Raw genomic sequence first — 24,007 nt, 5'->3', positions numbered from 1 at the left:
AGAAAGAGCTCCGATCTTGCCATTGCGCCTTCCCACTATCTCCTCACAACACCCACCCACAATGGCTGAGACCGGCGCGAGAGACGTGCAGAACCACGTCCTGTTCGAGGTTGCGACCGAAGTCGCAAACAGAGGTAGCTTTCGTCCCAACTTGATGCCCTTCTGCAATGCTAACCAGTCTCAGTCGGCGGTATCTACTCAGTCCTCAAGTCCAAGGCCCAGGTCACCACCGCTGAGTATGGCGCCGCATACACCCTCTTGGGCCCGTGGAACAGAGCTTCGGTAGGCGCAACCCACGGCATCTTGAAACCAAAAATTAACGAGATAACAGGCGGCCGTCGAAGTAGAGCCCATCGAGCCCAAAGACCCGGCGTTGATTGCGACCATGAAGTCTATGGACGACCGTGGTATCAAGATGCTGTACGGACGTTGGTTGATCGACGGTGCCCCACGTGTGCTTCTCTTCGATACTGGTACCGGCTACAGGTGGCTTGACGAGTGGAAGGGCGACCTCTGGTCTTCCACTGGCATTCCTTCGCCGCCTGGCGATTCCGAGACCAACGAGGCCATTGTTTTTGGTTACCTCATTGCGTGGTTCCTAGGCGAGGTAAGTTGAGAATATGTACAGTCGCTGCGAGCTGCGCTAACTACTCTCCAGTACGTCTACCACGAGAAGAAGCGAGCCGTCATTGTTCAGTTCCACGAGTGGCTGGCAGGTGTCGCAGTCCCGCTCTGCAAGAAGCGCCGCATCGATGTTACCACCATCTTCACTACCCACGCTACGCTCCTCGGTCGCTACCTCTGCGCCGGCTCGGTCGATTTTTACAACAACCTCCAGTATTTCGACGTGGACGCTGAGGCGGGAAAGCGCGGTATTTACCACCGCTACTGCATCGAGCGCGCCGCCACACACGCCGCTGATGTGTTCACAACGGTTTCCCACATCACCGCATACGAGAGCGAGCATCTTCTGAAGCGAAAGCCGGACGGTGTCTTGCCTAACGGTCTGAACGTCAAGAAGTTTTCGGCTACTCACGAGTTCCAAAACTTACATCAGCAAGCCAAGGTCAAGATCAATGACTTCGTGCGCGGACATTTCTACGGCCACAACGACTTCGACCCTGAGAACACCCTCTACTTCTTCACCGCCGGTCGCTATGAGTACCGCAATAAGGGTGTGGACATGTTCATTGAGTCATTAGCCCGGCTGAACCATAAGATGAAGAACGAGAACTCGAACATGACAGTCGTCGCTTTCATCATTCTTCCCGCGCAGACGACATCGCTCTCGGTCGACTCACTGAAGGGACAAGCCGTCATCAAAGCGCTTCACGACAGTGTAAACAACATCGCCGAGAATGTTGCTAAGAAGTTGTTTGAGCGTTCGTTGACCTGGACGGAGGGCTCTGAGCTCCCTGAGGACAAGGACTTGATCACGCCCGCTGATAAGATCTTGCTCCGCCGACGGTTGTTTGCCATGAAGCGTCACAACCTTCCGCCCATTGTTACTCACAACATGGTCAACGATGCCGAAGACCCTGTCCTGAACCAGCTCCGTCGCTGCCAGCTCTTCAACCACCCATCGGATCGCGTCAAGGTTGTATTCCATCCCGAGTTCTTGAACTCGGCGAACCCTGTCTTGCCATTAGACTATGATGATTTTGTTCGTGGAACTCACCTCGGTGTCTTCTCATCCTACTACGAACCCTGGGGTTACACTCCGGCTGAGTGCACCGTGATGGGTGTTCCCAGCATCACAACCAACCTGTCCGGCTTCGGTTGTTACATGGAGGAACTAATTGAAAATGCCCAGGACTATGGTATCTATATCGTAGACCGAAGGATGAAGGGCGTGGACGACTCAGTCAACCAGCTTGTCGACTACATGTTCGAATTCACCAAGAAGAGCAAGCGCCAGCGTATCAACCAGCGTAACCGGACCGAGAGACTCAGCGACTTGCTCGACTGGAAGCGCATGGGCTTGGAGTACGTCAAGGCCCGACAATTGGCTCTTCGACGTGCGTACCCTGCGGCATACGAAGACGATGATGAGCCAGATTTCTTCAGCTCGCAAGACGTCAAGATCTCACGGCCGTTGTCCGAGCCCGGGTCTCCCCGCGATCGTTCGGGCATGATGACGCCCGGTGACTTTGCCTCGCTGCAGGAGGGCCGCGAGGGACTGAGCACCGAGGATTACATTGCGTGGAAGCTCCCGTAAGTGATGATCAGAATGTGATGCACCATGGCAACGCTAACAACTGCGCAGTGAAGAAGAAGAGGCTGACGACTTTACCTTCCCGCTAACGTTGAAGACGAAGAGTAAGCCTAATTCAGGCGCCACAACTCCTACTCTCTCTGCTGCACCGAACGGTACTGACTAGCCAACTCTTTTCTGTAGGGTGACGAAGAAACCGAACGAGGAAGAGAAGCAAAGACTTCCAAAATTGCAATGATCTATTCCTTTATGCTTGGCTTGATTTCATACGCATTTACTGCATTGGCGACGATGAATGGACGTACGAGACGGAATAGTGGAGGATATGGATGTCTTGCCTCGGAGCAGGATCAAGTGTATTTTAGGATGTGAATATCAGGGTCCGTTGGTCTGCTCCACATCTTTGCGCGGTCCGAATATGACTATTGTCGATACCGAATGTCCGAACCAAGCATGCATACGCGTCTTCGCCCTAGAAAACGAGCTCGGCATGCGAATTAAAAGCAAAGCTGACGTGATAAAATTACTAGCGAAGCAGGTATACAGTTTGGACGTGCCACGACAAGCGTCCAAAGTGCCGAAGTCTCCGTGAATCGATGCACCCAAATGACTGGCTAGAACGCCAAACTGTGGCGCAGCAATCGCAGAAGAAATGAGGACGACGAAAGTCCGTGAGCCCAGCGAAACGTGAACTAGCCTTTGTCATTCGCCCCAGTAATCAGGCGCACCTTATCAAGGCCAAAGCAAGCATCTTGTCCTGAAACAAAAGTGCCTACTCGCCGGTGCCGCGGTATCCTTGGCTATGGTCGGCGCTGTTGCCATTTCTTGTTGTGATGGGGTGGTGAGATATCAGCTCGGCCGGCGGACGAACCCCGTATCGCGATATGCGCTGGCGAAGGTAGTCTTTCATGCAAAGTCGATGTCCACACCCACCATATATATTGAGATGTGGAGGGGCACCGTTTATCAAATCCTCATTTGGGACTGCTCACGCGACGCGGAAGGAAGGATAGCGGGGCGGAGCGGAAGCATCGCAGTGGAGAATAAGCACACGTCCAACGTGCATGCAGATCAAAAAGCACGTTGCACATGTGAACTCTGGTTGCAGCGTAGTGCCATGGCTATGGTGTGGCAGGAAGGCCTTCTCGATTGGATTCCCATGTGCACTACAGGGGTCTGTTAAAACTCCGGTTGCGAATAGCAGGGCTGGGCACTCCGTGGCCTCGATGCCCCTTTAGCGTCATCGCCGCACCTGGCAGCGCGACAAGCCGGCAATCTTTCACAGCGCACCACTCGACTACCGTCCCGCAACGCGACCCATAGTTCACAGCGCCCACTCGAACTAACACTTCGCCCTCTTCTTTCCTCAAATATGCACCACTACGACGGAGCTTTTCTGCGACGCGCTACCGGCTCGGTCCGTTGACGTTCTCTCTGCTTGGGGCGCGCTCGACTAGACTCGAACTTTCAGCTCTTCCTTCCCACTGCCTCTGCTGATCTCACCTCTTTCAACCTGACAAGTCCCGCCCACTGGGTGCCATTCACTCTTTCCCATCGCCTTGGAAGCCCACTGGTGGCAACATGTTCGGCCCATGGCTTGTCATGTTCGCATGGCTGAAGCAGCGCCTCCCGTCCAGTCTTAAGGCCCTCAAACCACACGCCAACTTTATCACCCTTCACTGTATGCGCACTATCACAGGGGAGGGACTGAACTGTGGCTGATAGGTTTACAGATTCGTATATCATTGGGTGGGCGCTCATCGGATCCGTCATCATATACGGCAGTGGTCGCATACCCTATGTCGATGCGCTCTTCTTTGCAAGCGGCGCAGCAACACAGAGTGGCTTGAACACGTATGTTAGTCCCTGAGGTATGAGGGCAGTGAACTGACTGCCAGCGCAGAATTGACATAAACACACTGGATCTATATCAACAGGTATGTGATGCGTTTGAAATCTACAAGTCTTTTGCTAACACTAAACAGATAGTCATCTACTTTATCGCCAGCTTATGTACGCCCATCTTCATCCACAGCTCCGTCGTAGTCGTTCGCCTCTATTGGTTCGAAAAGCGTTTCCAGAACATCGTGCTCGAGAGAGGAAACCGGAGCGGTCGGACTCGCACACTTTCTAGGAGGAAGAGTGAGATGAATGCAGCAACAGAACGTAATGTTGGACAAGAAGAGCAAGCGGTCGGCGCTCGTGAGATTCGGGTCATGCGTGGATCCAGTGGCCACGCACACGGTGGAACAATCGCGAACGAGTACGCCTTCAGTGACGGACTGGACTGGACTGGCAATGGCATACGCCCGAGAAGATCTAGTTCCAGCGAGGACGAAATGCCACCGTTCCGGCCGACGACTCCCGTTCAAACTGCTCCATCTGGCATTGTATGGGCCGACAATCTCAGCACACCTAAGGAAAAGAAGCCCAAGGAGTCGCTTGAAGAATCCCCTGGCGGCCGCCTTCCACAGTCGAACAAAGAGAAGAGCATCGCTTTCGTAGAAGCGCAGCGAAACCCGACAGCGAGGAACAAGCTTCGTATACCAGGTCCACGCGACTTCGACCAGGGGCTCATCCCAGAGGCTGTCAAAGGAGAGGAAGAATTGGACAGAGTTGCGAGTAGACTATCGCATGAGTCTCATCCCAAGCGAGAGCGTTCAAATTCTGTTCCCCATGCTCTGAACGGAGACGATCGCCCCTTCAGGAATCACATCACCATCGACGTACCGGACCGGCAGCAACGCCCTACCGGGCACTCTGTCTATGACAGAACCAGGACCAATGAGGGCGATGCAAATGTGCCTGCATCGAGTATGCATCTACGTAATAGGTCACGATCAAGAACATTTACCAGCTTCCTTACCAGGACCAAGACCGAAGAGGAGGACCCGATGCCCTACCTCAGCTGGACACCCACCCTCGGACGCAACTCAAATTTTGTTGATTTGACTGAAGAACAAAGAGAAGAGCTCGGTGGTATCGAATATCGTGCTCTGAAGCTGCTCGCCATGATCCTCATCATATTCTACCTCGGGTGGCACACCATCGGCATTATATGTTTGGCGCCATGGATCAACAACGACGCTCACTATAGTGGTGTCGTGAGAGATTTTGGCGTTGACCCAACTTGGTGGAGCTTTTTTACTTCAGCCTCCCTGTTCAACGATCTGGGATTCACTCTCACTCCAGACTCGATGGTCTCTTTCCAGCTAGCTGTGTGGCCCCTTGTGCTGGGTACCTTCCTGATCATCATCGGAAATACCGGGTTTCCTTGTATGCTTCGGTTCACCATCTGGATGTACTCCCTGATGGTACCCAAGAGCAGCGCCATCTGGGAAGAGCTTCGTTTCCTGTTGGATCACCCGCGTCGGTGCTTTACTCTACTATTCCCAAGCAAGGCAAACTGGTGGCTTTTCTGGATCCTTGTCGTCCTGAATGGTGTCGATCTCATCTTCTTCATCATTCTCGATCTCAACGACCCGACCGTGACCTCGCTATCCGGTGGTCACCGCTTCCTCGCTGGTCTCTTCCAAGCTGCCTCAACGCGTACTGCAGGTTTCGCCGTTGTCAACATCGCCGATCTGCACCCTGCGGTCCAAGTCAGCTACCTCATCATGATGTACATTTCGATCTTCCCCATCGCCATGTCTATTCGCCAGTCGAATGTCTACGAGGAGAAGTCACTGGGTGTCTGGGCCGCAGACGACGAAGACGACACTCAATCCAGCTACCTCTCGCATCATCTGCGTCGCCAACTCTCATTCGATTTATGGTTCGTCTTCTTGGGTTTCTTCCTCATCGCCATCATCGAAGGCGTGCGCCTCGAGAATACGAACGAATACGCGTTCAGCCTGTTCTCCGTCCTTTTCGAGATTGTCTCTGCGTACGGTACGGTCGGACTGAGTCAGGGATTCCCCGGATTCAATACGTCCTTCTCCGGCCAGTTCAAGACATTGAGCAAACTCATCATCATCGCCATGCAGATCCGTGGAAGACATCGTGGTCTTCCATATGCTCTCGATCGTGCCATCTTGCTTCCATCGGAAACTCTACACCAGAAAGAGAACGAAGATGCGACGAGACGTGCACGACGTGGTAGCAACGCTATGGATCTCGGTGTCAGTATGAGTATGGATGGCATTACGAGGACTGGCACGGGACTCAGTCGCAAGAGCACGGCGAGTGGCGAGAGAGTGCCACAAAGTAAACCTAAGCAACTCAAGCGCATTATCAGCGGCGCTTTCAGTGCGGGTCCGACGGGCCAATTTAGGGAAAAGAGGACATGATGAGTATCCTTATAGTCACGACTTTGTGGGTGTTCAAGGCGCTTTGGGGCTTCGGTATAGCGTGGCGTACATCGGTGTTCGTAGATACACTTGTGCTTTGTTGTTTGATTGGTGGGTTCTAGATCTGATAGCGTTCATGTGGGTTGCAATATCCGTCGATGCGGTGATTTTGTTGTAGCTGGTATATACGTCCAACATATAGTACGGACAATGCAGACTTCTATGTTCACTTTGCGGGTTGCTTTAATGCTGAAGCTGAAGACTCGAGCCAACCATCATGCAACATGTCTCGATTCTCCGAAGAAGTGAAGCTACGATGTCGTTATACAATTGACATCATGCTCGTGTGGTGGACCATTTGCGAATTGTTGTACTATGACGTAGCCATTGCACGCTTGGATCTCAGCACGCGAGTGCACAGGCACTTGGGGCATTGACCCTAAGAAATCTGGCTTGCAGCGCGACAGTCGCGCGAGCGATGGGATGATGCGAGTTGGTGATGTAATGCAACGCTAAGTACCAGCCACCATTCAATTCTACCTATCGGCGATCGATCTCTATCTCAGACCCAAAGCCTCCCTTCTCCCCTGACTCCCCAAATCCAGATACGGTGCTTCGCCCAAGCTGCAGACACGATCACCCGCTCTGGCCTCTTCGTAATCGTACGTTGCGCAATGCCACGTACTTCGATTGTCCCAGATAGCCAGATCGTTCGGCCGCCACTTGAACCGTACCTGCGCATCGTGGTTTTGCGTCACAAGGTTGAACAAGTACGGTAAGATGAGATCGGATTCGTCCTTCGTGACGCCATTGATGCGTTTCGTGAATCCTTTATTCACGTATACTGATTTCCAGCCGGTTACGGCTGCACGATAAGTCAGCGACTGCAGCGCAAGAGCAACGTCAAACTTACGGTTCGTGCGAATGACCGGATGTGTGGCTGTGAGGACATCACCTTGGTTCAATGGATTTCCTCTCACATCCTTCCGGAGTGGGTTTCCTAATCGCGCTGCCTCATCCAGGAAGAACTTCGCATCATGCGTCGCAGTCAGGCCCTCCAAAAACGACCGCATGGCAGGAGAGAGACGGTCGTAGATTTCGTAGCCGGAAGCCCAGAGCGTATCACCGCCCGTTGCGGGTAAGGTGTGGATTTTCAACATCGCATAGTCCGATGGGACTGGCTCAAATGTGATGTCGCTATGCCAGCCCGCAGATGCAAGGCGAGATACGTCCGAGAGCTGGTGAGTGAGACCGCCACCTTTCTTTTGCTTTTCGCTACTTATGACAGAGATCTGGTCGCCGAGCTCAGATCCCTCCTCGGTAAGAGGATGTACGTGTAAACTAGAGGACGAAGGCTAATGTGTTGTCAGTGTATTGCTAGGTTAATTTGGATTCACTGCCAATCGGACATACACAGCCTGACAACTCGGTGATCCGCAACATCAGGTCTTTCATCTGAGTTGGCGTAACATCTTGATCCCGCAGAAAGACGACGCCACGTTGTGAGACTGGAATTATAAGTCAGTCATGAGCTATATCAAGCTGCAAACAGAGAGTCGTACCCGTTATTGCCAGATCTTTGATCATAGCATCGCCCCATCGAAGCAGGTCAGTCACTTGAAGACCTTCGAACTCTCTTCCAATGACTGGGGTCAAGTCTTGCTGTCTGAAGCTGTCCAAGGATCCGGAATAGACCAAGGGCTCCAACAGTCTCGATCGGGCGCTGGGGTGACCGCCAATGATATTTGCATCTCCGTCTTCATGAACGTCTTCCATACGACTGCGCTTGACTGAAGGCATCTTGAAGGCAATGTGGTGCGCGGTTAGTGCAACTTCCGGCTCAAATTCAGTGTTACAAAACGCTTGGATAGCCTGCAGACCAACAGCTCCAAATGTCTGGAAGTCCAGGACATATAATCATTCCCGGAACCAGGGTGACACCACCGCCTGCGTGGTAAAGCACGTCATCGGACTGATTGTACGCTCTGGGTCTAGGCGTGCCGCGCCTAGCCTACATGACCCCGTGAACGCCAAGGCGGATGTCGACAGTAAGACCAATAGGAGATGCATCAACATGCACAACATTGTGCTTTCCCCTCGTTCTTCGGGGCAATTACTACCTCGGTAGGATGGCGACGATGGCGACGGGACGAGCTTGAATTGCGACATGCCATGTCCAAAGTAATAAATAGGAGGCAAGAGAGCATAGCAGGGAATATGCAGTGTCCAGTCTATCACATCTCAGCAATAACCTTCCTTCGTGGCAATTGTGCTGTAGCCGACAATCGTAGCCCTTGACAATGGGCAACGACATAGAAGCATCTCCGCACAAAACACGGATCAGTGAAGATGCCAATTCGCTCAAATCATCGGCCCACGTGGGTAGAGAGGAACTTGCGGATATCGTCCCACCCCACGAGACGTACGAAGGCCGGCATCGCTTCGACCCCCAGGCGAGCTGGACGATTGAGGAAGAACGGCGTGTGGTGCGGAAGACAGACCTCCGGCTACTGACATGGCTCTGTCTCATGATGTTCGGGCTGCAGGAAAGTTCATACATCGTGCTAGCCGATCAGCAATACTGACTATCACAGCTCGATCGAGGAAATATATCGAATGCGCTCGCAGACAATCTTTTGGAGGACCTCGGGTTGACTTCTGACGACTATAACAACGGAACAACGATACAGTTGGTATGCTTTCTGGCTGCTGAATTTCCAGTGCAGTTGTGAGTATCACCGATTCTCTTATTGAAATCTTTCTCTGACCGTGTTCTTTTACAGTCTCACCAAACGCTATGGCTTCAAGTATATCCTCCCAACCATGATGCTTGCCTGGGGAACTGCATCTTGGGGCCAGGCGTGGATGCACGACCGAACTTCGTTTTACTTGGGCCGCGCAGCCATCGGACTTTGCGAAGGTGGTTTCATCCCCGGTGTGATTTTGTTTGCGACCTATTTCTACAAGTCCAAGGAGCTTTCTCTACGCCTGGCAGCCTTCTGGTCGACACTCAACATCGCACGTGTCATCTCGGCCTTGCTCGCGGCGGGGATTCTGGAGATGCGCGGTGTTGGTGGAAAGCCAGGTTGGTTCTGGCTATTTCTCCTCGAAGGGCTTTTGACGGTCGTCATCGCCATTCTCTCGTACTTGTATTTGCCCACCGCGCCGACATCCACCAAGAATGTGCTTTGGCGTCAAGGTTGGTACACTGAGCGGGAAGAAGTCATCATGGTCAACCGTATACTCCGAGACGACCCAGCCAAAGGCCTTACTGCTCTCAAAGAGCCAGCAACATTCAAAGACATCCGCGCGGCCTGGTCAGATTCCTCCATGTGGGGTCTATACTTCATCGGTCTTGTCGCTTACATCCCTGCTTCGCCGGTGCAAGGATACCTCACTCTCACGCTCAAACGCCTCGGCTTCAGCACCTTCAACAGTAACATGTTGACGATTCCGTCTGCGGCTCTCCAGGTCGTCACTATGCTAGCACTGGCATACTCAAGCGATTACTTCAACGAACGTACTTTCCACTGCATATTCGGCGAGTTCTGGATCATGCCGCTTCTCATCGCGTTGTTGACACTGCCCGATGGGGGCCGTGAATGGGGCCGCTTTTCCCTAATCACGCTGATCTCCGGATACCCATATTTCCATCCCTTGGTCTCCTCTTGGATATCCGAGAACACTTTTGACGTTAAGAAACGTGCAATTACGGCCGCAACGTACAATGTCATTGTGCAGATTGGATCTCTGATCAGTTCACAGATCTACCGCAAGTACGATGGCCCGTACTACAAGCAGGGAAACTCCGTTCTTGTGGCTATATGCGCGCTGAGTGTCATTACTTTCCTTGTGCAACGGCAGACTTTGGTCCGCCTCAACAAAAGGAAACAGATACAGTGGGAACAGATGACTTCGGAAGAGAAGGCTCTGTACCAAGCAGACATTATTTCCCGAGAGAAAGATGGCAACAAGCGGTTAGACTTCAGGTTCACACTCTGATTTCGTTGGGAAACGATAGCCGGTGGAATCCACAGACAGTCAATGTCAACATGCATAGCAGCATCACATGGTCTCTTCAATCGATCCGACTACCAACCAATGCCCCCTCGCCTTTTAGTTGCACCGAAGTATCTGCGACATGTCGTTGAGATTAACCCGAGGTTGCATTCCAAGTTCGAATTCCAAAGCTCTGATACCCATTATATACCATTTCCAAAGAGACGTCATCGGAGAGTATGTCAGTTATACTTCCAATACACTTTGAATCATTGTTTTCCTATTTCTCCTACACAACGTTGTGAATGATCGCGCGTCGACTGCGTGTATGGTGAGTAAACGTCTCTGCGTCGGCTACAGAGAGCCGCCTTGTTCAACGAAGACGTCTCTAGCCTGATCCACTTTCCCTGCCGCGCCCCACAACTACCCAGAACCATTGCATGTCGTGATTGCGGGGATCAATGACGACCTCGGGAATCTCCACGATTTTACGAGTCATTCCGAAACCCTGGATACCAAGGCCGCGGCAGCACAGCGCCCAACTCGCTGCAACTGCCCAACTGAGGTTTTCCGTCCGATGCGGCAGGCCACATCGCCGGCATCGCCCTTCATGGAGGACTCGCCGCTTTGAGCGTAGTCAGCAGAATCGTTGAAGGCTTTGGTAGGACTTATGACTGGAAATGGCGGTTGTACTCGAGGCATCACTTTGTTCCAGCGTCAATAGGAAATCAATTTGTTGTTCAATCACCAAATCGCTCATACGAACGCAAGATGGCTTGGGAAGAACCTCGCAAAACGGGCATGCAGTACCGCCGCCTAGGTAACTCAGGCTTGCACGTATCTGCGCTGGGTCTAGGAGGATGGCTCACGTATGTTCACTCGTCTTCTTCCATGGATACACTCAGGAATATACTCATCAGATTGCAGTTTTGGAGGCCACGTCGAAAATGGTACATTGTGCCTATACGCTCATCAGCCACTCCACTAACGTCATTATCAGAACTTACATTCTCCATCATGAAGACAGCCTACGATAATGGGATCACATTCTTCGACACGGCTGAGTCTTACGCCGCAGGCCAGTCCGAGATCATCATGGGCCAGGCCATCAAGAAATTTGCGTGGAACCGCAACGACATTGTAATATCCACAAAACTCAACTGGGGCGGCGCAAATGGCGAAGTGCTTGTCAACAACCACGGTCTCTCGCGCAAACACATCATTGAGGGTCTTCGCGCATCTCTCAAACGCATGGATCTGGAGTATATCGATATAGTGTATGCGCACCGTCCGGATCGCCTCACACCCATGGAAGAAACAGTTCGCGCATTCAACCATGTCATCGAGCAGAAGGGTTGGGCTTTGTACTGGGGCACGTCAGAATGGTCTGCAGACGAGATTGCCGAGGCTTGCGGGATAGCGAAGCAGTTAGGTCTCATCGCACCAGTAGTGGAGCAGCCGCAGTACAACCTGCTCGAGAGGAAGAAGGTGGAGAGCGAGTTCCAGCGCCTCTATACGCGGTTCGGGATCGGGTTGACTACGTTTTCGCCGCTCAAGTTTGGGCTGCTTAGCGGAAAGTACAATGATAGTCCGGATGCGCCGCCAGCAGGATCGAGGTTCGCTGAAGGAAAAGATGGTTTTGTGAGTGGAATGCGCGACCGATATGGAAATGATGAGTGGAGTGGTATGATCGGCGCAGCGAGGAAATTGAAGGTAAACCAAGTCCCCATGCCTCCTTGATGGCATCTAGCTAACTGTGAGCAGCCAATCGCGGATAAGCTGGGTGTCAGCCAGTCGCAGTTGTCGCTTGCGTGGTGCTTGAAGAATCCGCATGTCTCCGCGGTGATCACTGGCGCATCAAGACCAGAGCAGGTGGTGGACAACTGTGCAGCCTTGAAGATTATAGACAAGCTTACGCCAGATGTGATGGCTGAGATCGACGCTGTGGTTGGAAGCGTTCAGCTAGATCCTGCTCGACAAGATTAAAAACACTCGTTAGCTTTTGAATCAAAATTGACCTCCTTCACCAGTGATGTGACAACGGAAACGTCGGCTGATAATGTCCGTATTCTCATCTGAACGCCTGAAATGCTACCGGGACCGCACGCTATGCAACAACAATTATGGTTCCTCCTATGATCCTAACGTTTCTTGTGTTGATCATTCTTGACTTCCTTCTCTTGCGGCAAGATCTCGTGGACCTTCATATCCAATCCCACCCAGAACTTCCTGCCTCGCCACTCTACTGTTACACCTCCCCAGAAGGCGGTGACCCAGACTGGTAATGCGAAAATCTCGCGGCCGAGCCACGCAAATAAGAAGTCTACGAAGTTTCTCCTCGCGCCATCAAGTAGACTAGGTTCACCTGGTGTTTTATTGCCAAGCAGAGGTTCTAGAACCTCGGTACGGTGGTACGCAGAGGCTGATCGTTGAGGCAGGATGAAGTCAGGGGTGTCGGAATCGATCTCGACAGTCTTCGCGCAGTGCAGCAGCAGATACTGGACATAGTCTACAAGGCACCATGCGGATAGGTGTAGAAGCCAGATCAGGAAGAAGGAGGTCCATGTTGGGTTGATGCCGATGCTGTGGAAGAAGGGTAGTGTCGTCAGAGCATATGCGCCATACAGTCCACAAAGAATGCTTTCTGTTCCTGGCTCCACAAACGTCGCCAAAGTCACCGTGAACTTCCGTACTCGTAACCATCGAATGCGACGTTGCAGGTAGGCCATGACAGACGTATGGCTGATTGGCTGGAAGCAAAAGTCACCGAAGAGCATTGCATGCTTGCCCCAAGCCTCCTTTGTCGTTCCTGGCTCGGGTTTGTAGCCTCGTTCCTCGAAAGCTTGAGGTTGCTTCCACAACACATCACCAATGAGATGGTCCTCGCAGATATTGTCAGAGAAGTGGTCGATACCGGGGGCGCGGTTCGGGTTCGATGAGGTAACGTAGTTGAGATGAGAGCGACGGAACATGGTGCTCTTGCCCATAATGCAGGGTGCCACAGCGACTGTGTTGATGGCTTGGTAGAATTTGGCATGAGCAGAAGACATGAAAGCTTCGTCGAGACGTCCTCCGCCGCGCTGCAGCAGCTTCCTGATAGTACTGCTGGAGTGATTGCGCGGATCGGAAGACGTGCTTGCCGCGATGCTAGTTGACTCAGCTACAGCTTCAGGCTTGCCTCCGAGCAATTCCTTCCTGTCCTGAAGCGAGAGACCTTGCGAGTCAAGATCTACCGTAAGAGGCGTCTGGTGAACGAACTTGTACTTTGTCTTCTTGTTGCCATGCTTGTCCTTTCCAAATCCACATAGCAGGTCCACCAACCGCCCGCAAACGCCCTTGCCGACCCAGACGTTGCAGTCAAGTACCCATACGATGTCGCCCTTGGCCTCCCTGTAGGCGCGACTCATGTTCCTAATCTTCGGATTGGGCCCCAGCGCGTTGTTATCCTTCAGTAGCAGCGGATCCTCCTCTTCGACCAAGATCTGTACATCGGCATCCGGGAAATCTTTGCATAGGTGCTCGAGGATCGGGAAGGCAGGATCGGAACGCTCGGGAATGCAGAACACGGTGTTCAATTTGTTTTTGGGATACGTCTGGCGGAGGGTGGCTGCAAGGCACTCGTACAATCGCGGATCGAGGCCTTTGACTGGCCGTATAACGGTGACTTGGGGGACTTCGTGCTCTTCCAACGTCGTTACGCATGTTGCCTGCTGGGGTCTCCTCCAATAGTAGCGGAATAGTTGGACGAAGCCGATGGCACAGACGCTCCAAACTATCACCCACCAAATCAAGCACCCGGTCGCAATGATGGTGCGCGACATGGAGACATCTTGTCCCGTCGCGAGGTTGGGCGCGCGAAGCATGCGCGACAATGTGGTAGGGTTAGAATGAGGGTGGGGTGTTGGCGAATCTCGCAGCGCGGAGGTTGCGGAGAACCAGGAAGCCACGACCGCCAAGACGCAGCACCACTCGACGATGTTCAGGGGTATTGAATAGATGCAGTATCACAAAGACAGGCAAAAGAGCAGACGTACTGCAGCTGTTAAAAGCGAAGCAGCTTCTTGTCCCACAATCGTTTGCACATCCGAACGGTCCGACTTCACCGCCAGGGACATCCATGGATCGCGATCGTTTGTTGCGATCAAACTTCCTGCACACCGACAAAGCAGTTCATCCGACAACAATTTCCATAGATGGCCATCTGTAAATCGATTACTCACTTTAGATTATGGACTCGTTCACTTTTCAAGTTAACCACCTGATGAAGGAAGTTTTATACAATTCGCGGACTTTCTCGACACGGAACATCATATAGCTTGTGCTTGAAATGAAGTCCGCAAGGACATATTAATACGTTAACACACTTTCGTGTGAGTGAGATAAAGACGTGTGTCAGCCAGAACACTTCGTTATACCAAATGAAGCCTTCCTGGAATCAAGTGAAATGCCATATACCGATTGAGCTCAGCCTTTCTCAAGTTTTCGGCTTCTTACGCACCAGGCCTGCTGTCAAAGTGTTCACCCCATTTGCAGCGCTTGCATTAGTAATGGGTGTGGGTTCTAGCTTTGCCTTCTTCCTGACTGTGCCTTCTCCTAGTATTTGCGCGGACTCTGCAGGCTTTTCTGCGCCAACCGCCGCTTCTGATGGGGTATCGGGTTTCCTCTTCTTTCGCACACCCATGACCATAGTAGGTGTCACGCCGTTTGTTGCATCCGAAGGTTTTAATGGAGCTACATACTCCTTTATCCCCTTGACTGTGAAGCTCCAATCGTCCATGCCCCCGAGAACAGCAATTTCCTCTTTCCACTTCCTCGTACTTCGTGCTGCTGCCTTTCGGTTTGCGAAACTCTGTTGCAAAAGGACCTCATGTGCGCGGTCATAGTTCTTAAGCGAAAAGCAGATGGTGCCACGTGAGGAAGCGGGCCATTTCCAGTATGGACTGTTCTCGGGAAGGTTCTTGGCGGAGCTCGAAGAGACGTTGGATGCCGTCGATAAGTTTGAAGAGCTGTTCTTGATCTTTGGCAGAACCAGGGGAATTGGTCCATACCTAGTTTTAGCCTCTTGCCTGCGTCGACTAGCCTTCTTCCGTTTTGGACTGGACATGTTCTCTTGCGATTCAAGCTGTGAGAACGACTGCGACGCTGATTGCTGCGAAGGCATGTCCTCGTCTTCTTCGGGTATCGAAGGCTTGGGTGGTGTTATGACAACCCATATGAAGCCCACTATACGCCCTGATGAGCACTCTTGCCTGAAGGCCATGAATTCCCAAAACTGGTCAAGTGTCTTGACGCTCTTCCAGTGCCCATTGCTTCTCGAAGGTGTGCCTCCATCTACTACCATGGCATCGGTACCCCGATCGGGAAGTTCTTCGTCCAGTTCGTCAAGAAATCTGGCTTTCGGATCGTCTGGAAAGTGTGGTACGAGGCAGCGCGGTGGAGCGGCAGGATAGGGAGCGATTTGTAGCAGCGGGTGGGTGGCCACCCAGCGTCGCGGGGTATTCGAGACGGGAGGTGGAGGAATGTATCGCAGCGTGTCGTATGGCTCGAAGCCCGGTATCACCAAGTAGCCTTTGGCCGTGGACTCTGATTGGACTGACGTGCTGTCCGCCTTGGAGCCGTCATCATCAACCAGCCGTTCGGCGAAGGGCTTCCGCTCTCCTTCAGCCTTGTACTCCCATATGATGGGATCGAGCACTCTGCACCACCACTTCACCAAGCCTCTGTCATCTAGCACATGCTTGTTCTTGTTCTCGATGCTTGCCGGAAACAGGTATTGATCCTGTGCCCTGGCGAAGAGAGACACTACCAGCTTCTTCCCTTCCCTCTGTCGTTCTCGTGCTAGCCAGGATACAAAGGTTCCACAAATGGCTTTCAGAGGTGACGCAGACTGGGCTCGCGGTAATTGTAGTTCGGATATATAACCTGTCGAGTCGGCTTTGGAGACGAAGATGGTCGTGAGGTTTCGCGTGGTGTAGATCAAGACTTCAATTGCCAATATAAGAAGCTCCTCGGGCAGTTCCGAGGCTGCTCCATCTTTTGGAACTATCGACGCTGCCAAGGTCTGCGATTCGCAGTATGTTCGTTCGGACTTGCCATGGGGCGGCGCGGAGAAGAGGGCGGAGGACTTGGAGGGCGGTGTTGAGTAGTGGTAGAAGGTGATGGGCACGTCTTTGGGCAGTTGTTCGGCGAGTAACTCTTTCAGCGGCCTGGAAACCCCAGCGCTCGTCATGATGACCCAAGAGAAGCGCAGCAAGGGGAAGCGTCGCGTATCGGGGGGCGCACGATGGGGAACGGCAGGCGCGACTGGTGCTAGCGTCGTTGCGGTAAGGCGCGATCCGCGTGCCGCAACTTTTCGATGATCCGAACTGACCTCCGCCAGCAGCATCACGCCCGCCCGCCGCCAATCAAGCCTCTCACACCTCGCTCACCACTTGAGAGTGCCACAATGACTTCCAAACGACCGCTCCGATCACTCGTCTCGACCGCTTCATCATCACTCCGGCCCGCGCAAATATCCAGAGCGTCCTTCGTGCGGTCCTCCGCATGCGCATTTTCGAGCACCACCCCATCGAGGTCCACGGAATATGACGCAGAAGCTACACCAGCCGTCGATAGGCCACGATGGAAACAGACACCTCCGCGAATGATGGCGCCTCACAGGATACGGCCGAAAGCCAGAGGGGGCGTTTACCAGGTCAATGAGGACCCGAAAAAGCTGGACGATGCGTATATACGCATGTTGGGCCCCGGAGGAGACAAAATACTGGGAGAAGACGTAAAGTGGTTAGCCGTCACACACAAGAGCTTCGACCACGGAAGGAGAGGGTTCAATGACCGACTAGCATACTTGGGTATGTGTGCACATTGCAAAGGCGGGCAGATGGGAGGCTAATACAAAGGGCAGGACGGAGGATAGTCGAACTACAAACAACACAGGCGCTCATAAACTCGCCGCAGGAGAATCAATGGCCGAGAGATCCCACTGGTGTACCAATTAGCGACGAGTTTGGACGCAAACCATACCTACACCCCGCCTTGAATGGGCTGCAAGGCTTGACTGACGAGGCCGAGAGTCTGGTCTTGAGCAAGACACGGCTAGCACCGATAGCAGAGCGATATCGTCTGGACAAGGTCACACGGTGGACACCCAAGAGGGTATGCTCGAACCTTTACAACACCCTAGTCCACAGGCTGACGAATTACAGGCGGACAACCTCCAAGGCTCTGGTTTTGAAACCGTCCTTATGACCTCTCTATACGCCATCGTCGGAGCGGTCGCTCTCGAGCGTGGCGGCGAAGTGGCCAACAAGGTTGTGCAAGAAAAGATACTCGCACCGCTTGGCTTCAGCTTCTCGCCCGAATCATGACCTGGACGCAATTCGATTCTGTACAAAACCACTGCCAGACTTTGTACCATATTGTAAACAAGAACTTGACATGGCGAACATCGCGATTTTCCAACCAAAACACGTCTTCGCCATCACCTGTTGTCTCTGAGGTTACGATCATTCTGACATCACACCTAGTACGAATTGCCCGTCTTGACGAGTTGATTGAGATTTCTGATTTGTTGTGATCTGCTGAAAGGCTGCACCATCGACACTGTTACACAGACTATTAGATAAAGACACAGGTCACGTAAGTAGACGAGGAATCGGGTAAGAACGGTGAGTGTCACGATCCGCGATTCAAGCGGATGGCTCTAGGAAATCTCACATGATTAACGTCATAGCGAAACTGTCCCTACGGACGATGAACTCGTTATCAAACATCACAGATCATGGCAAATTCCGTGCGAATGTGAAGACGAAACAGCGTGAATATTGCAAGATGCTATACGAATCAAACGAGCTGCACACTGCTAGCCCAGGGTATAAAGATGGACACCTCCAAGAATTAAAAAAAAGCTCTCGCGACCCGCTCAAAACGTCAGACCCGGCTTGTTCTTCCTCCAGAACATAGCTTTTGCCGCGTTCACTGTCCGTGGTGGCGGGTCAAACTTGGGCTGTGCCTCCTCAATGTCCATCTGCTCCATCTTCCTCTGCGAGTTTCTTTTCAACTCCCTCTTCAAGTTGCGCTCATCCTTCTTGCGCATCCAAGTGATCCAAATGCAGTAGCTTGCGCAGATAATACCAATACCGCCTATTACACCACCAATTACCGCGCCGATGAGACCTTGGCTTTCCCATGCGGACTGCTTGGGGCGTTCGTAGGCTGCGGGCGTGGATTTCGGGCAGAAGGTGACAGGCATGACCATGTTGTTCTTTTGAATGGCTTCAGCGAGGAAGAAGTTATTGGTTTCGTAATCCGCCATCAAGTAGACTTGGCCAAGGAAAGCGGTACCGAGGTAGAATGGTGTGTCGGCTGACTCTTCGCGGTCTTGGATGGGCGTGATGTTGGAAGCGTTCATGAGGACTTCAGAGGGTAGCGTGACTGTAAAGCCATCCTCTAGCACTATCGAGAACGTGCCGTTGAAGGCATTCTTCAACTTCAGAGAATTATCGCCCCATGTGTTATCCTTTTCGGCTCCCAGTCGTTTGATGAAGTTTTGGGTAATCTGATACGGAAGGGAGAACGGAAACTGTTCAGTCGTAATCTGGGCCTCGAAGTCCTCTGCTCGTGTCTTCATGTCGGTGAAGACCGTGTTATCGAACAGTGATACGTTTGCGTTATCTTCGGAGTTAGTGATGACGATATCCTTGATGCGGACGCTCATCGGATTCGGATTGTCGATGTTCATGGCGTATTTGTGTGTCTCTCCAGTGAAGCGACCTGAGTCGTATCCCCCAAAGACATTGCTACCGTTAACTGCGCCTCCGGCGCGCTTGAATCCCTGTCCGATGTAGAGCGAGTATGTTTTCCCAGCAATGATGTCTTGTGCAGCTAGGTCCCGAAGGAGAGTGGAAGACAACCCCATGCCAACTCTTCCAGGTGTGATTGACCCCGATTCCGCGACTTCGATCGTACTGTTCTCTACCAATGTTTGTGATGCACCGTCCGTCTCGAAGTAATGTGTGTATAGTCGTAAGGTCTCTCGACCGAAGAATCCCGTGAAACCCTCTTGTTCATTGTCCAAGGTTTGGAAGTTGTCGTCTTTCACAAAACTATTCTACATGTCAGCTAACAAGTTAAAGTATCACATCGACAGTCAAGCATACCTAGTGGAGTCGCGGTCGTTATAGAAGCCCCCTGTACTCGTGGCACACTTGTCAAGAGTTGTGTTCTTGCAGTAGTTACTCGACGCGAAAGAGATGTGGTTCTGTTGTAGTGATGGCCAAAGACTCTGGTTCTGTGCTGGCGTTCCTAGTCCGATGAAGGATCCATATTGAAATTCTGATGAGTCGTGTACGGCCCGCTTGTGGATGTCGACGTATATTGGTTTCTTGGTGCAGTTTGAAGCAATTGCAGACTGAGTGAACAGCAAAGTTGCGGAAAGGCATAGAACGAAAGACGCCATGATGGAAGATGAGAGACGCTTGAGTCCAGCAAGCTGAAAGCAGGTAACAAGGTGTTGGACAACGCTTACAACACCAACAGGCAAGGTGAACGACGATGATGACGAAACGTCTCAAACTCGAGTTGCGGAGGTGCCAGAGGCTGTAGGATGTCTTTGTAGGCCTCCATCGTCTGTACCTTGATACACTAAGATGAGCATGCGGACAGTCAGCCAGTTAGGCAAGGGCCAAGCTATTCTTGCATGCGGGAATATCCACACTGCTTCTGCTGGACGCGCATGAGTGCATCCCTGGGCGCCATCTAGAGCCGCATGGGACTGAACCGCTGCCGAGAGCGCCTGCTGATGCCGTTGTGGAAGTACCACGACCTGGGGAGGTGCCCCCATGGGCGCTTTGAATAGAAACATGCGCGAGGAAGAAAGATGATCCCTCTCCGATGGTAAGCTTTGCCGTCGCAGAGACACTGATGATTGGATCGTTATTGTAGGCAGTTGCACCAAGATAGCGGGCGTTTATGAGACCAGGCTGATTGGGTAGGGTTGTCTCGCGACATTCCCAAGCGCCCGCTGCACGGACCCGACTGCAGGTGTGGATCTGACACCAGTGTCGCTATTCTTAACCTTCCGCTCACCACAGTCTGCAATCTCAGAGGCAGGTAGATTGCGTACCCGCTCGGTGAGATTCTGATGCATTCAAAGGAAACCCTCGGAAATAGCCGTACAATCTTAATCCCGCAACCCCGCACGACGTTCTCGTTGTTGCTCCCGGGCTAAAGTTTGTCTACAAAGTGGATGCGTGCCAGCATAAGGTATACTTGGAAGACGGTGCATTAATTTTGACTCGTTTTTAGATCCAGAAGGAGCAGAAAGCCTGATTGCTCTGCAAAACATGCTCGCGCGATAGCATGACCTTTTGACGGCTGCGTAGTGTGTGTCAGGGCTGCCTTGCTAGGGACGAAGGGGTGTAACAAAGCGCTTGCACTTCTACGATGCCTACGCCATGTGGAACACGCAGTGACTTCACGCATTCGTCTCAATCGCTGCACTTCTCGTTGCAAGCATGTTGACTCTGTTCACAATGGCATTTCATGCATCACACTAATGCCCTAGTTACTGGGTCACAGCCATATGGTACATAAGATCCACTGCAGCGTGGACGCGTTCTTCATTATGTGAATTTAACGACTTCCTATAGCTCCTGGAATAAGCTCGATTCTCCACCTCCTACACAGCGTGTAAATATGGACTGACTTTGAAAGCTAAAATATCGCTTGATGATGACTTGGAGCACCTTGAACCTCAGCCTTGACCCCGTACTCCTTCACCCGCTATGCTAAAAGACTATCCCATATATTCCACAGGTAGTTGGCGTCGGCTTTTACCGACATGTATGAAAAGTTGATGTACATTAAGAGCAAAAAGGGAAACGTCCAGCTGAACGCAACGTTGAGCGTTGAGACTTTCAGGTGTTGACAAGCACCCATCGCTTCTCTTTCTCGGTGGGTCCTACCCTTGCGGCAACTACGCTCAAGGTGTTGCTGATGGCGTCCTTAGGTAGCTTTGGGAATACCTTTTTCAGCGCCTCAATCATGCCAATCTTGGTCAGATCTTTGCCCTCAATTTCGGCCTTGAAAGCTTCAAGTTGCTCGGTGGGCACCAATCGCTTAGCTTTTGCAGGCTTAGTTGGAGTTCCTCCTGTTGACTTCTGTGGGCCGTTCAATGTGTTGAGCAGACCATTCATAGAGCGTTGGACCAGAGGTACCCGCGGAGGGTTCATGGCGCTCTTAGTGTCTTTCTTCGCAGCAGCGGCGGTACTTGCAATGGTCGCAGGATCCGGTTCCCAGTATGCCGTAGAAAACGGATCGATTGAAGTCATCTGCGGATCCAGCAGAAACCCCATTGAGAACCCCTTGAAGTCGGTGCATATAGCATCTGAACCATCGTTCAACCTGGAAACCCTATCGGCATCCTCCCAGCACAAGCCGGTGCTGACAGGAACTAAATCACCGCTAATGAGTCGCCGTTTGAGTTGTGGGTCTTCTTCATCATCGAGGAAACCGTCCAAGTCGTCTTCTGCATCTTCTTCGTTGTCGTCTTCGCCGTCAGAGTCAAGGTCTTCTCCTTCCTCGGGTTCATCCCATTCTGCTTCAGAGTCGTAGTCATAATCGGTGTCCTGTCGGACCCTGGCAATGGGGTTTCGTGCGAGCCGAGAAGCTTCCGCGTCGGTATAAGGCCTGGTATAGGTGCCATAATACGGGGGACGTACATCCTTGCAGAAGTGTATGTACTTCATTGGGATCTCTCTGAGCATCTCCAACGGGCTTCTGTGGACAGTCAAATCGATGGGACGGTCCGATGAGCCATTCACACGTTCGATAACTTCGGCGATGGTCGCAGTCCGATGCGCTGGTCGAATCCGTCGCGGGAAAGAAGATACTAGGGTCTCTCGTGTGATGGTCTCGGTACCGGTACCGTTGTGCGCGATAAGGTTCTCTAGCCGTGTTCGCGCAGCCTCCAGCCGCTCCGGATGGTCGAGCAGAGGATTTATGGGAGCGAGGATCGTATGTGGAGGGAGGTTAAACGGTAGAAAGTATCGCTCGTAGTCTGACTGAGCGTTCTTGACGATGTTCTTCTGTGGGGATGGAGGGGCCAAATTAGTTTTGACTCCGGATGTGCTAGGTAAAGATGTGGACGAGGCAGTAGGGTTCTGGGATGAAGCTACCACGGCCTGTCCTGGGCTTGATCCCGCCTTTGGCTTGACGAAAAAAGCGTTGAGCTTCATTTGGGACTATCCAAAGGTTAGCACTGTTCGAGTCGTACTACAAGGACGATGGTCGACTTACTCGTGCCTTCTTTGCCTTCTCCTCCTCTACCCGTTGCTGTTCCTCCTCCTTCAGACGCTTCTTCTCATCTCGTTCCTCGTTCTTCTTGCGCTTCTCCTCTTCTCTCTGTGCCTTTTGTTCTGCCTTGACCTTCTCCTCGGCCTCCTTCTGCGCCTTCTTCTCTTCTCGCGCCTTGGCCTTCGCTTCCTTTTCTAGACGCTGGGCTTCTTTCTCTTGTGACGTCAACTTGCGCCTTTTGGCTGGTTGTGAAGGGGTTGGAGCAGAGACATTGCTGCTGTTTGGGGCGGTTGAACTCGGAGCGCTGCTCTTCAGGGGTGACGGGGTTTGAACCGAGAGGGTTGAAAGGGGCGTAGAGGCTTCTGATCGAATCTGTTTTGACGGAGTTGATACGGTAGGCTCGGCATCGTCGTCGTCGGTGTGTGGACGCTTTTGGGGCAGCGGCGCAATGGGTGTGGGGTCCTCCATAGTGTACGATGGTTGCTGAAAGTGCAGCCGATAGACTTTGCAGGTCTATCACGAGTCGATAGTGAGGGGGCCGACGCTCAATTCTGAAGAGGTTGTTGTCGTTGAACAAGCAGCGTGGTTGCGGTAGCGGACGTTGATGCGGGAGGAGACGCGAAGGTCGAAGGCGCGACGCGCAGCGCGTGGAAACCGCGAACGACTAGTGGGCTGATGTGGGCCTAGTGCGGGAAAGTGCGACTGGGGTGCAATTGCTCGAATGGCGTATACTTTAGCGATTTCATGCTCTGATTTCCTTTTAGCGTTACTGCGAAACGAACGCGAACATCAACACGTCGAGCACCACTATTGTACTCGTGCAAGACGTGAACCGGACAGTATTAAAGCGAATCTTGAGGCTATGGGCTTAGTGATAAACGCGCGATTAGAACTGCGTTTGCTGGTGTATCCTGCACGTGTCGTGCCTGCCGTCTCGCAGCACTCACGCCCCAACCACGCTTTCTATGGCTGCTATATCGAACTCACAGTAGTCGGCCACATACCTGCTAGCAGCTAACCCAGTATCCGCGAGGTTCCATACCATCATTCGCCACTCTGCACTTCGCCATGGATACAAGCGATTTCGATGACATGTTGTTTGGTGAACATGACATGCAGGCCGCTCCTAGTGATACGGAAGAGGAGGACTCAGAAGACGAGTTCCTGTTTGCAACTTCCCAACGGGAAAATATACCGTGGGATGTGTGTA

The 24,007-nt window shown here is 52.3% G+C and overlaps 10 protein-coding genes across 10 annotated transcripts; 5 read left to right on the top strand and 5 right to left on the bottom strand.

The window, feature by feature from the left end:
- Positions 1-61: 61 nt before the first annotated feature.
- On the top strand, positions 62-2,381 carry GSY1 (glycogen synthase; the record flags this gene model as incomplete). The annotated part of the gene is made up of 5 exons (XM_051492105.1): positions 62-134; positions 185-282; positions 332-607; positions 659-2,214; positions 2,267-2,381. 5 exons carry the CDS (start codon positions 62-64, stop codon positions 2,379-2,381), a joined length of 2,118 nt encoding a protein of 705 aa, XP_051357617.1.
- Positions 2,382-3,796: 1,415 nt separating this feature from the next.
- J4E92_000689 (uncharacterized protein) lies at positions 3,797-6,504 on the top strand (the record flags this gene model as incomplete). Its single annotated transcript, XM_051492104.1, has 4 exons — positions 3,797-3,896; positions 3,949-4,069; positions 4,119-4,152; positions 4,201-6,504. 4 exons carry the CDS (start codon positions 3,797-3,799, stop codon positions 6,502-6,504), a joined length of 2,559 nt encoding a protein of 852 aa, XP_051357616.1.
- A 557-nt stretch (positions 6,505-7,061) lies between these two features.
- J4E92_000688 (uncharacterized protein) lies at positions 7,062-8,304 on the bottom strand (the record flags this gene model as incomplete). The annotated part of the gene is made up of 3 exons (XM_051492103.1): positions 7,062-7,859; positions 7,918-8,012; positions 8,067-8,304. 3 exons carry the CDS (start codon positions 8,302-8,304, stop codon positions 7,062-7,064), a joined length of 1,131 nt encoding a protein of 376 aa, XP_051357615.1.
- Positions 8,305-8,804: 500 nt separating this feature from the next.
- J4E92_000687 (uncharacterized protein) lies at positions 8,805-10,506 on the top strand (the record flags this gene model as incomplete). The annotated part of the gene is made up of 3 exons (XM_051492102.1): positions 8,805-8,990; positions 9,099-9,232; positions 9,288-10,506. 3 exons carry the CDS (start codon positions 8,805-8,807, stop codon positions 10,504-10,506), a joined length of 1,539 nt encoding a protein of 512 aa, XP_051357614.1.
- A 768-nt stretch (positions 10,507-11,274) lies between these two features.
- On the top strand, positions 11,275-12,489 carry J4E92_000686 (uncharacterized protein; the record flags this gene model as incomplete). The annotated part of the gene is made up of 4 exons (XM_051492101.1): positions 11,275-11,372; positions 11,431-11,453; positions 11,504-12,216; positions 12,268-12,489. The coding sequence occupies 4 exons, from the start codon at positions 11,275-11,277 to the stop codon at positions 12,487-12,489; spliced, it is 1,056 nt and encodes a 351-aa protein (XP_051357613.1).
- Positions 12,490-12,644: 155 nt separating this feature from the next.
- Positions 12,645-14,366, bottom strand: J4E92_000685 (uncharacterized protein; the record flags this gene model as incomplete). The annotated part of the gene is made up of 1 exon (XM_051492100.1): positions 12,645-14,366. One exon carries the CDS (start codon positions 14,364-14,366, stop codon positions 12,645-12,647), a length of 1,722 nt encoding a protein of 573 aa, XP_051357612.1.
- Positions 14,367-14,977: 611 nt separating this feature from the next.
- On the bottom strand, positions 14,978-16,732 carry J4E92_000684 (uncharacterized protein; the record flags this gene model as incomplete). The annotated part of the gene is made up of 1 exon (XM_051492099.1): positions 14,978-16,732. The coding sequence occupies one exon, from the start codon at positions 16,730-16,732 to the stop codon at positions 14,978-14,980; it is 1,755 nt and encodes a 584-aa protein (XP_051357611.1).
- A 216-nt stretch (positions 16,733-16,948) lies between these two features.
- J4E92_000683 (uncharacterized protein) lies at positions 16,949-17,870 on the top strand (the record flags this gene model as incomplete). The annotated part of the gene is made up of 3 exons (XM_051492098.1): positions 16,949-17,354; positions 17,408-17,658; positions 17,709-17,870. 3 exons carry the CDS (start codon positions 16,949-16,951, stop codon positions 17,868-17,870), a joined length of 819 nt encoding a protein of 272 aa, XP_051357610.1.
- Positions 17,871-18,424: 554 nt separating this feature from the next.
- Positions 18,425-19,960, bottom strand: J4E92_000682 (uncharacterized protein; the record flags this gene model as incomplete). Its single annotated transcript, XM_051492097.1, has 2 exons — positions 18,425-19,607; positions 19,662-19,960. 2 exons carry the CDS (start codon positions 19,958-19,960, stop codon positions 18,425-18,427), a joined length of 1,482 nt encoding a protein of 493 aa, XP_051357609.1.
- Positions 19,961-21,419: 1,459 nt separating this feature from the next.
- Positions 21,420-23,265, bottom strand: J4E92_000681 (uncharacterized protein; the record flags this gene model as incomplete). Its single annotated transcript, XM_051492096.1, has 2 exons — positions 21,420-22,745; positions 22,801-23,265. 2 exons carry the CDS (start codon positions 23,263-23,265, stop codon positions 21,420-21,422), a joined length of 1,791 nt encoding a protein of 596 aa, XP_051357608.1.
- Between the last annotated feature and the right edge of the window lie 742 nt (positions 23,266-24,007).

Source organism: Alternaria infectoria, assembly GCF_024043175.1.
Source record: "Alternaria infectoria strain BMP 0036 chromosome Unknown scaffold_1, whole genome shotgun sequence".
NCBI classification, from domain to species: domain Eukaryota; kingdom Fungi; phylum Ascomycota; class Dothideomycetes; order Pleosporales; family Pleosporaceae; genus Alternaria; species Alternaria infectoria.
The sequence above is the reverse complement of the archived record's forward strand: the minus strand, read 5'-3'. Positions and strand labels throughout refer to the sequence as shown.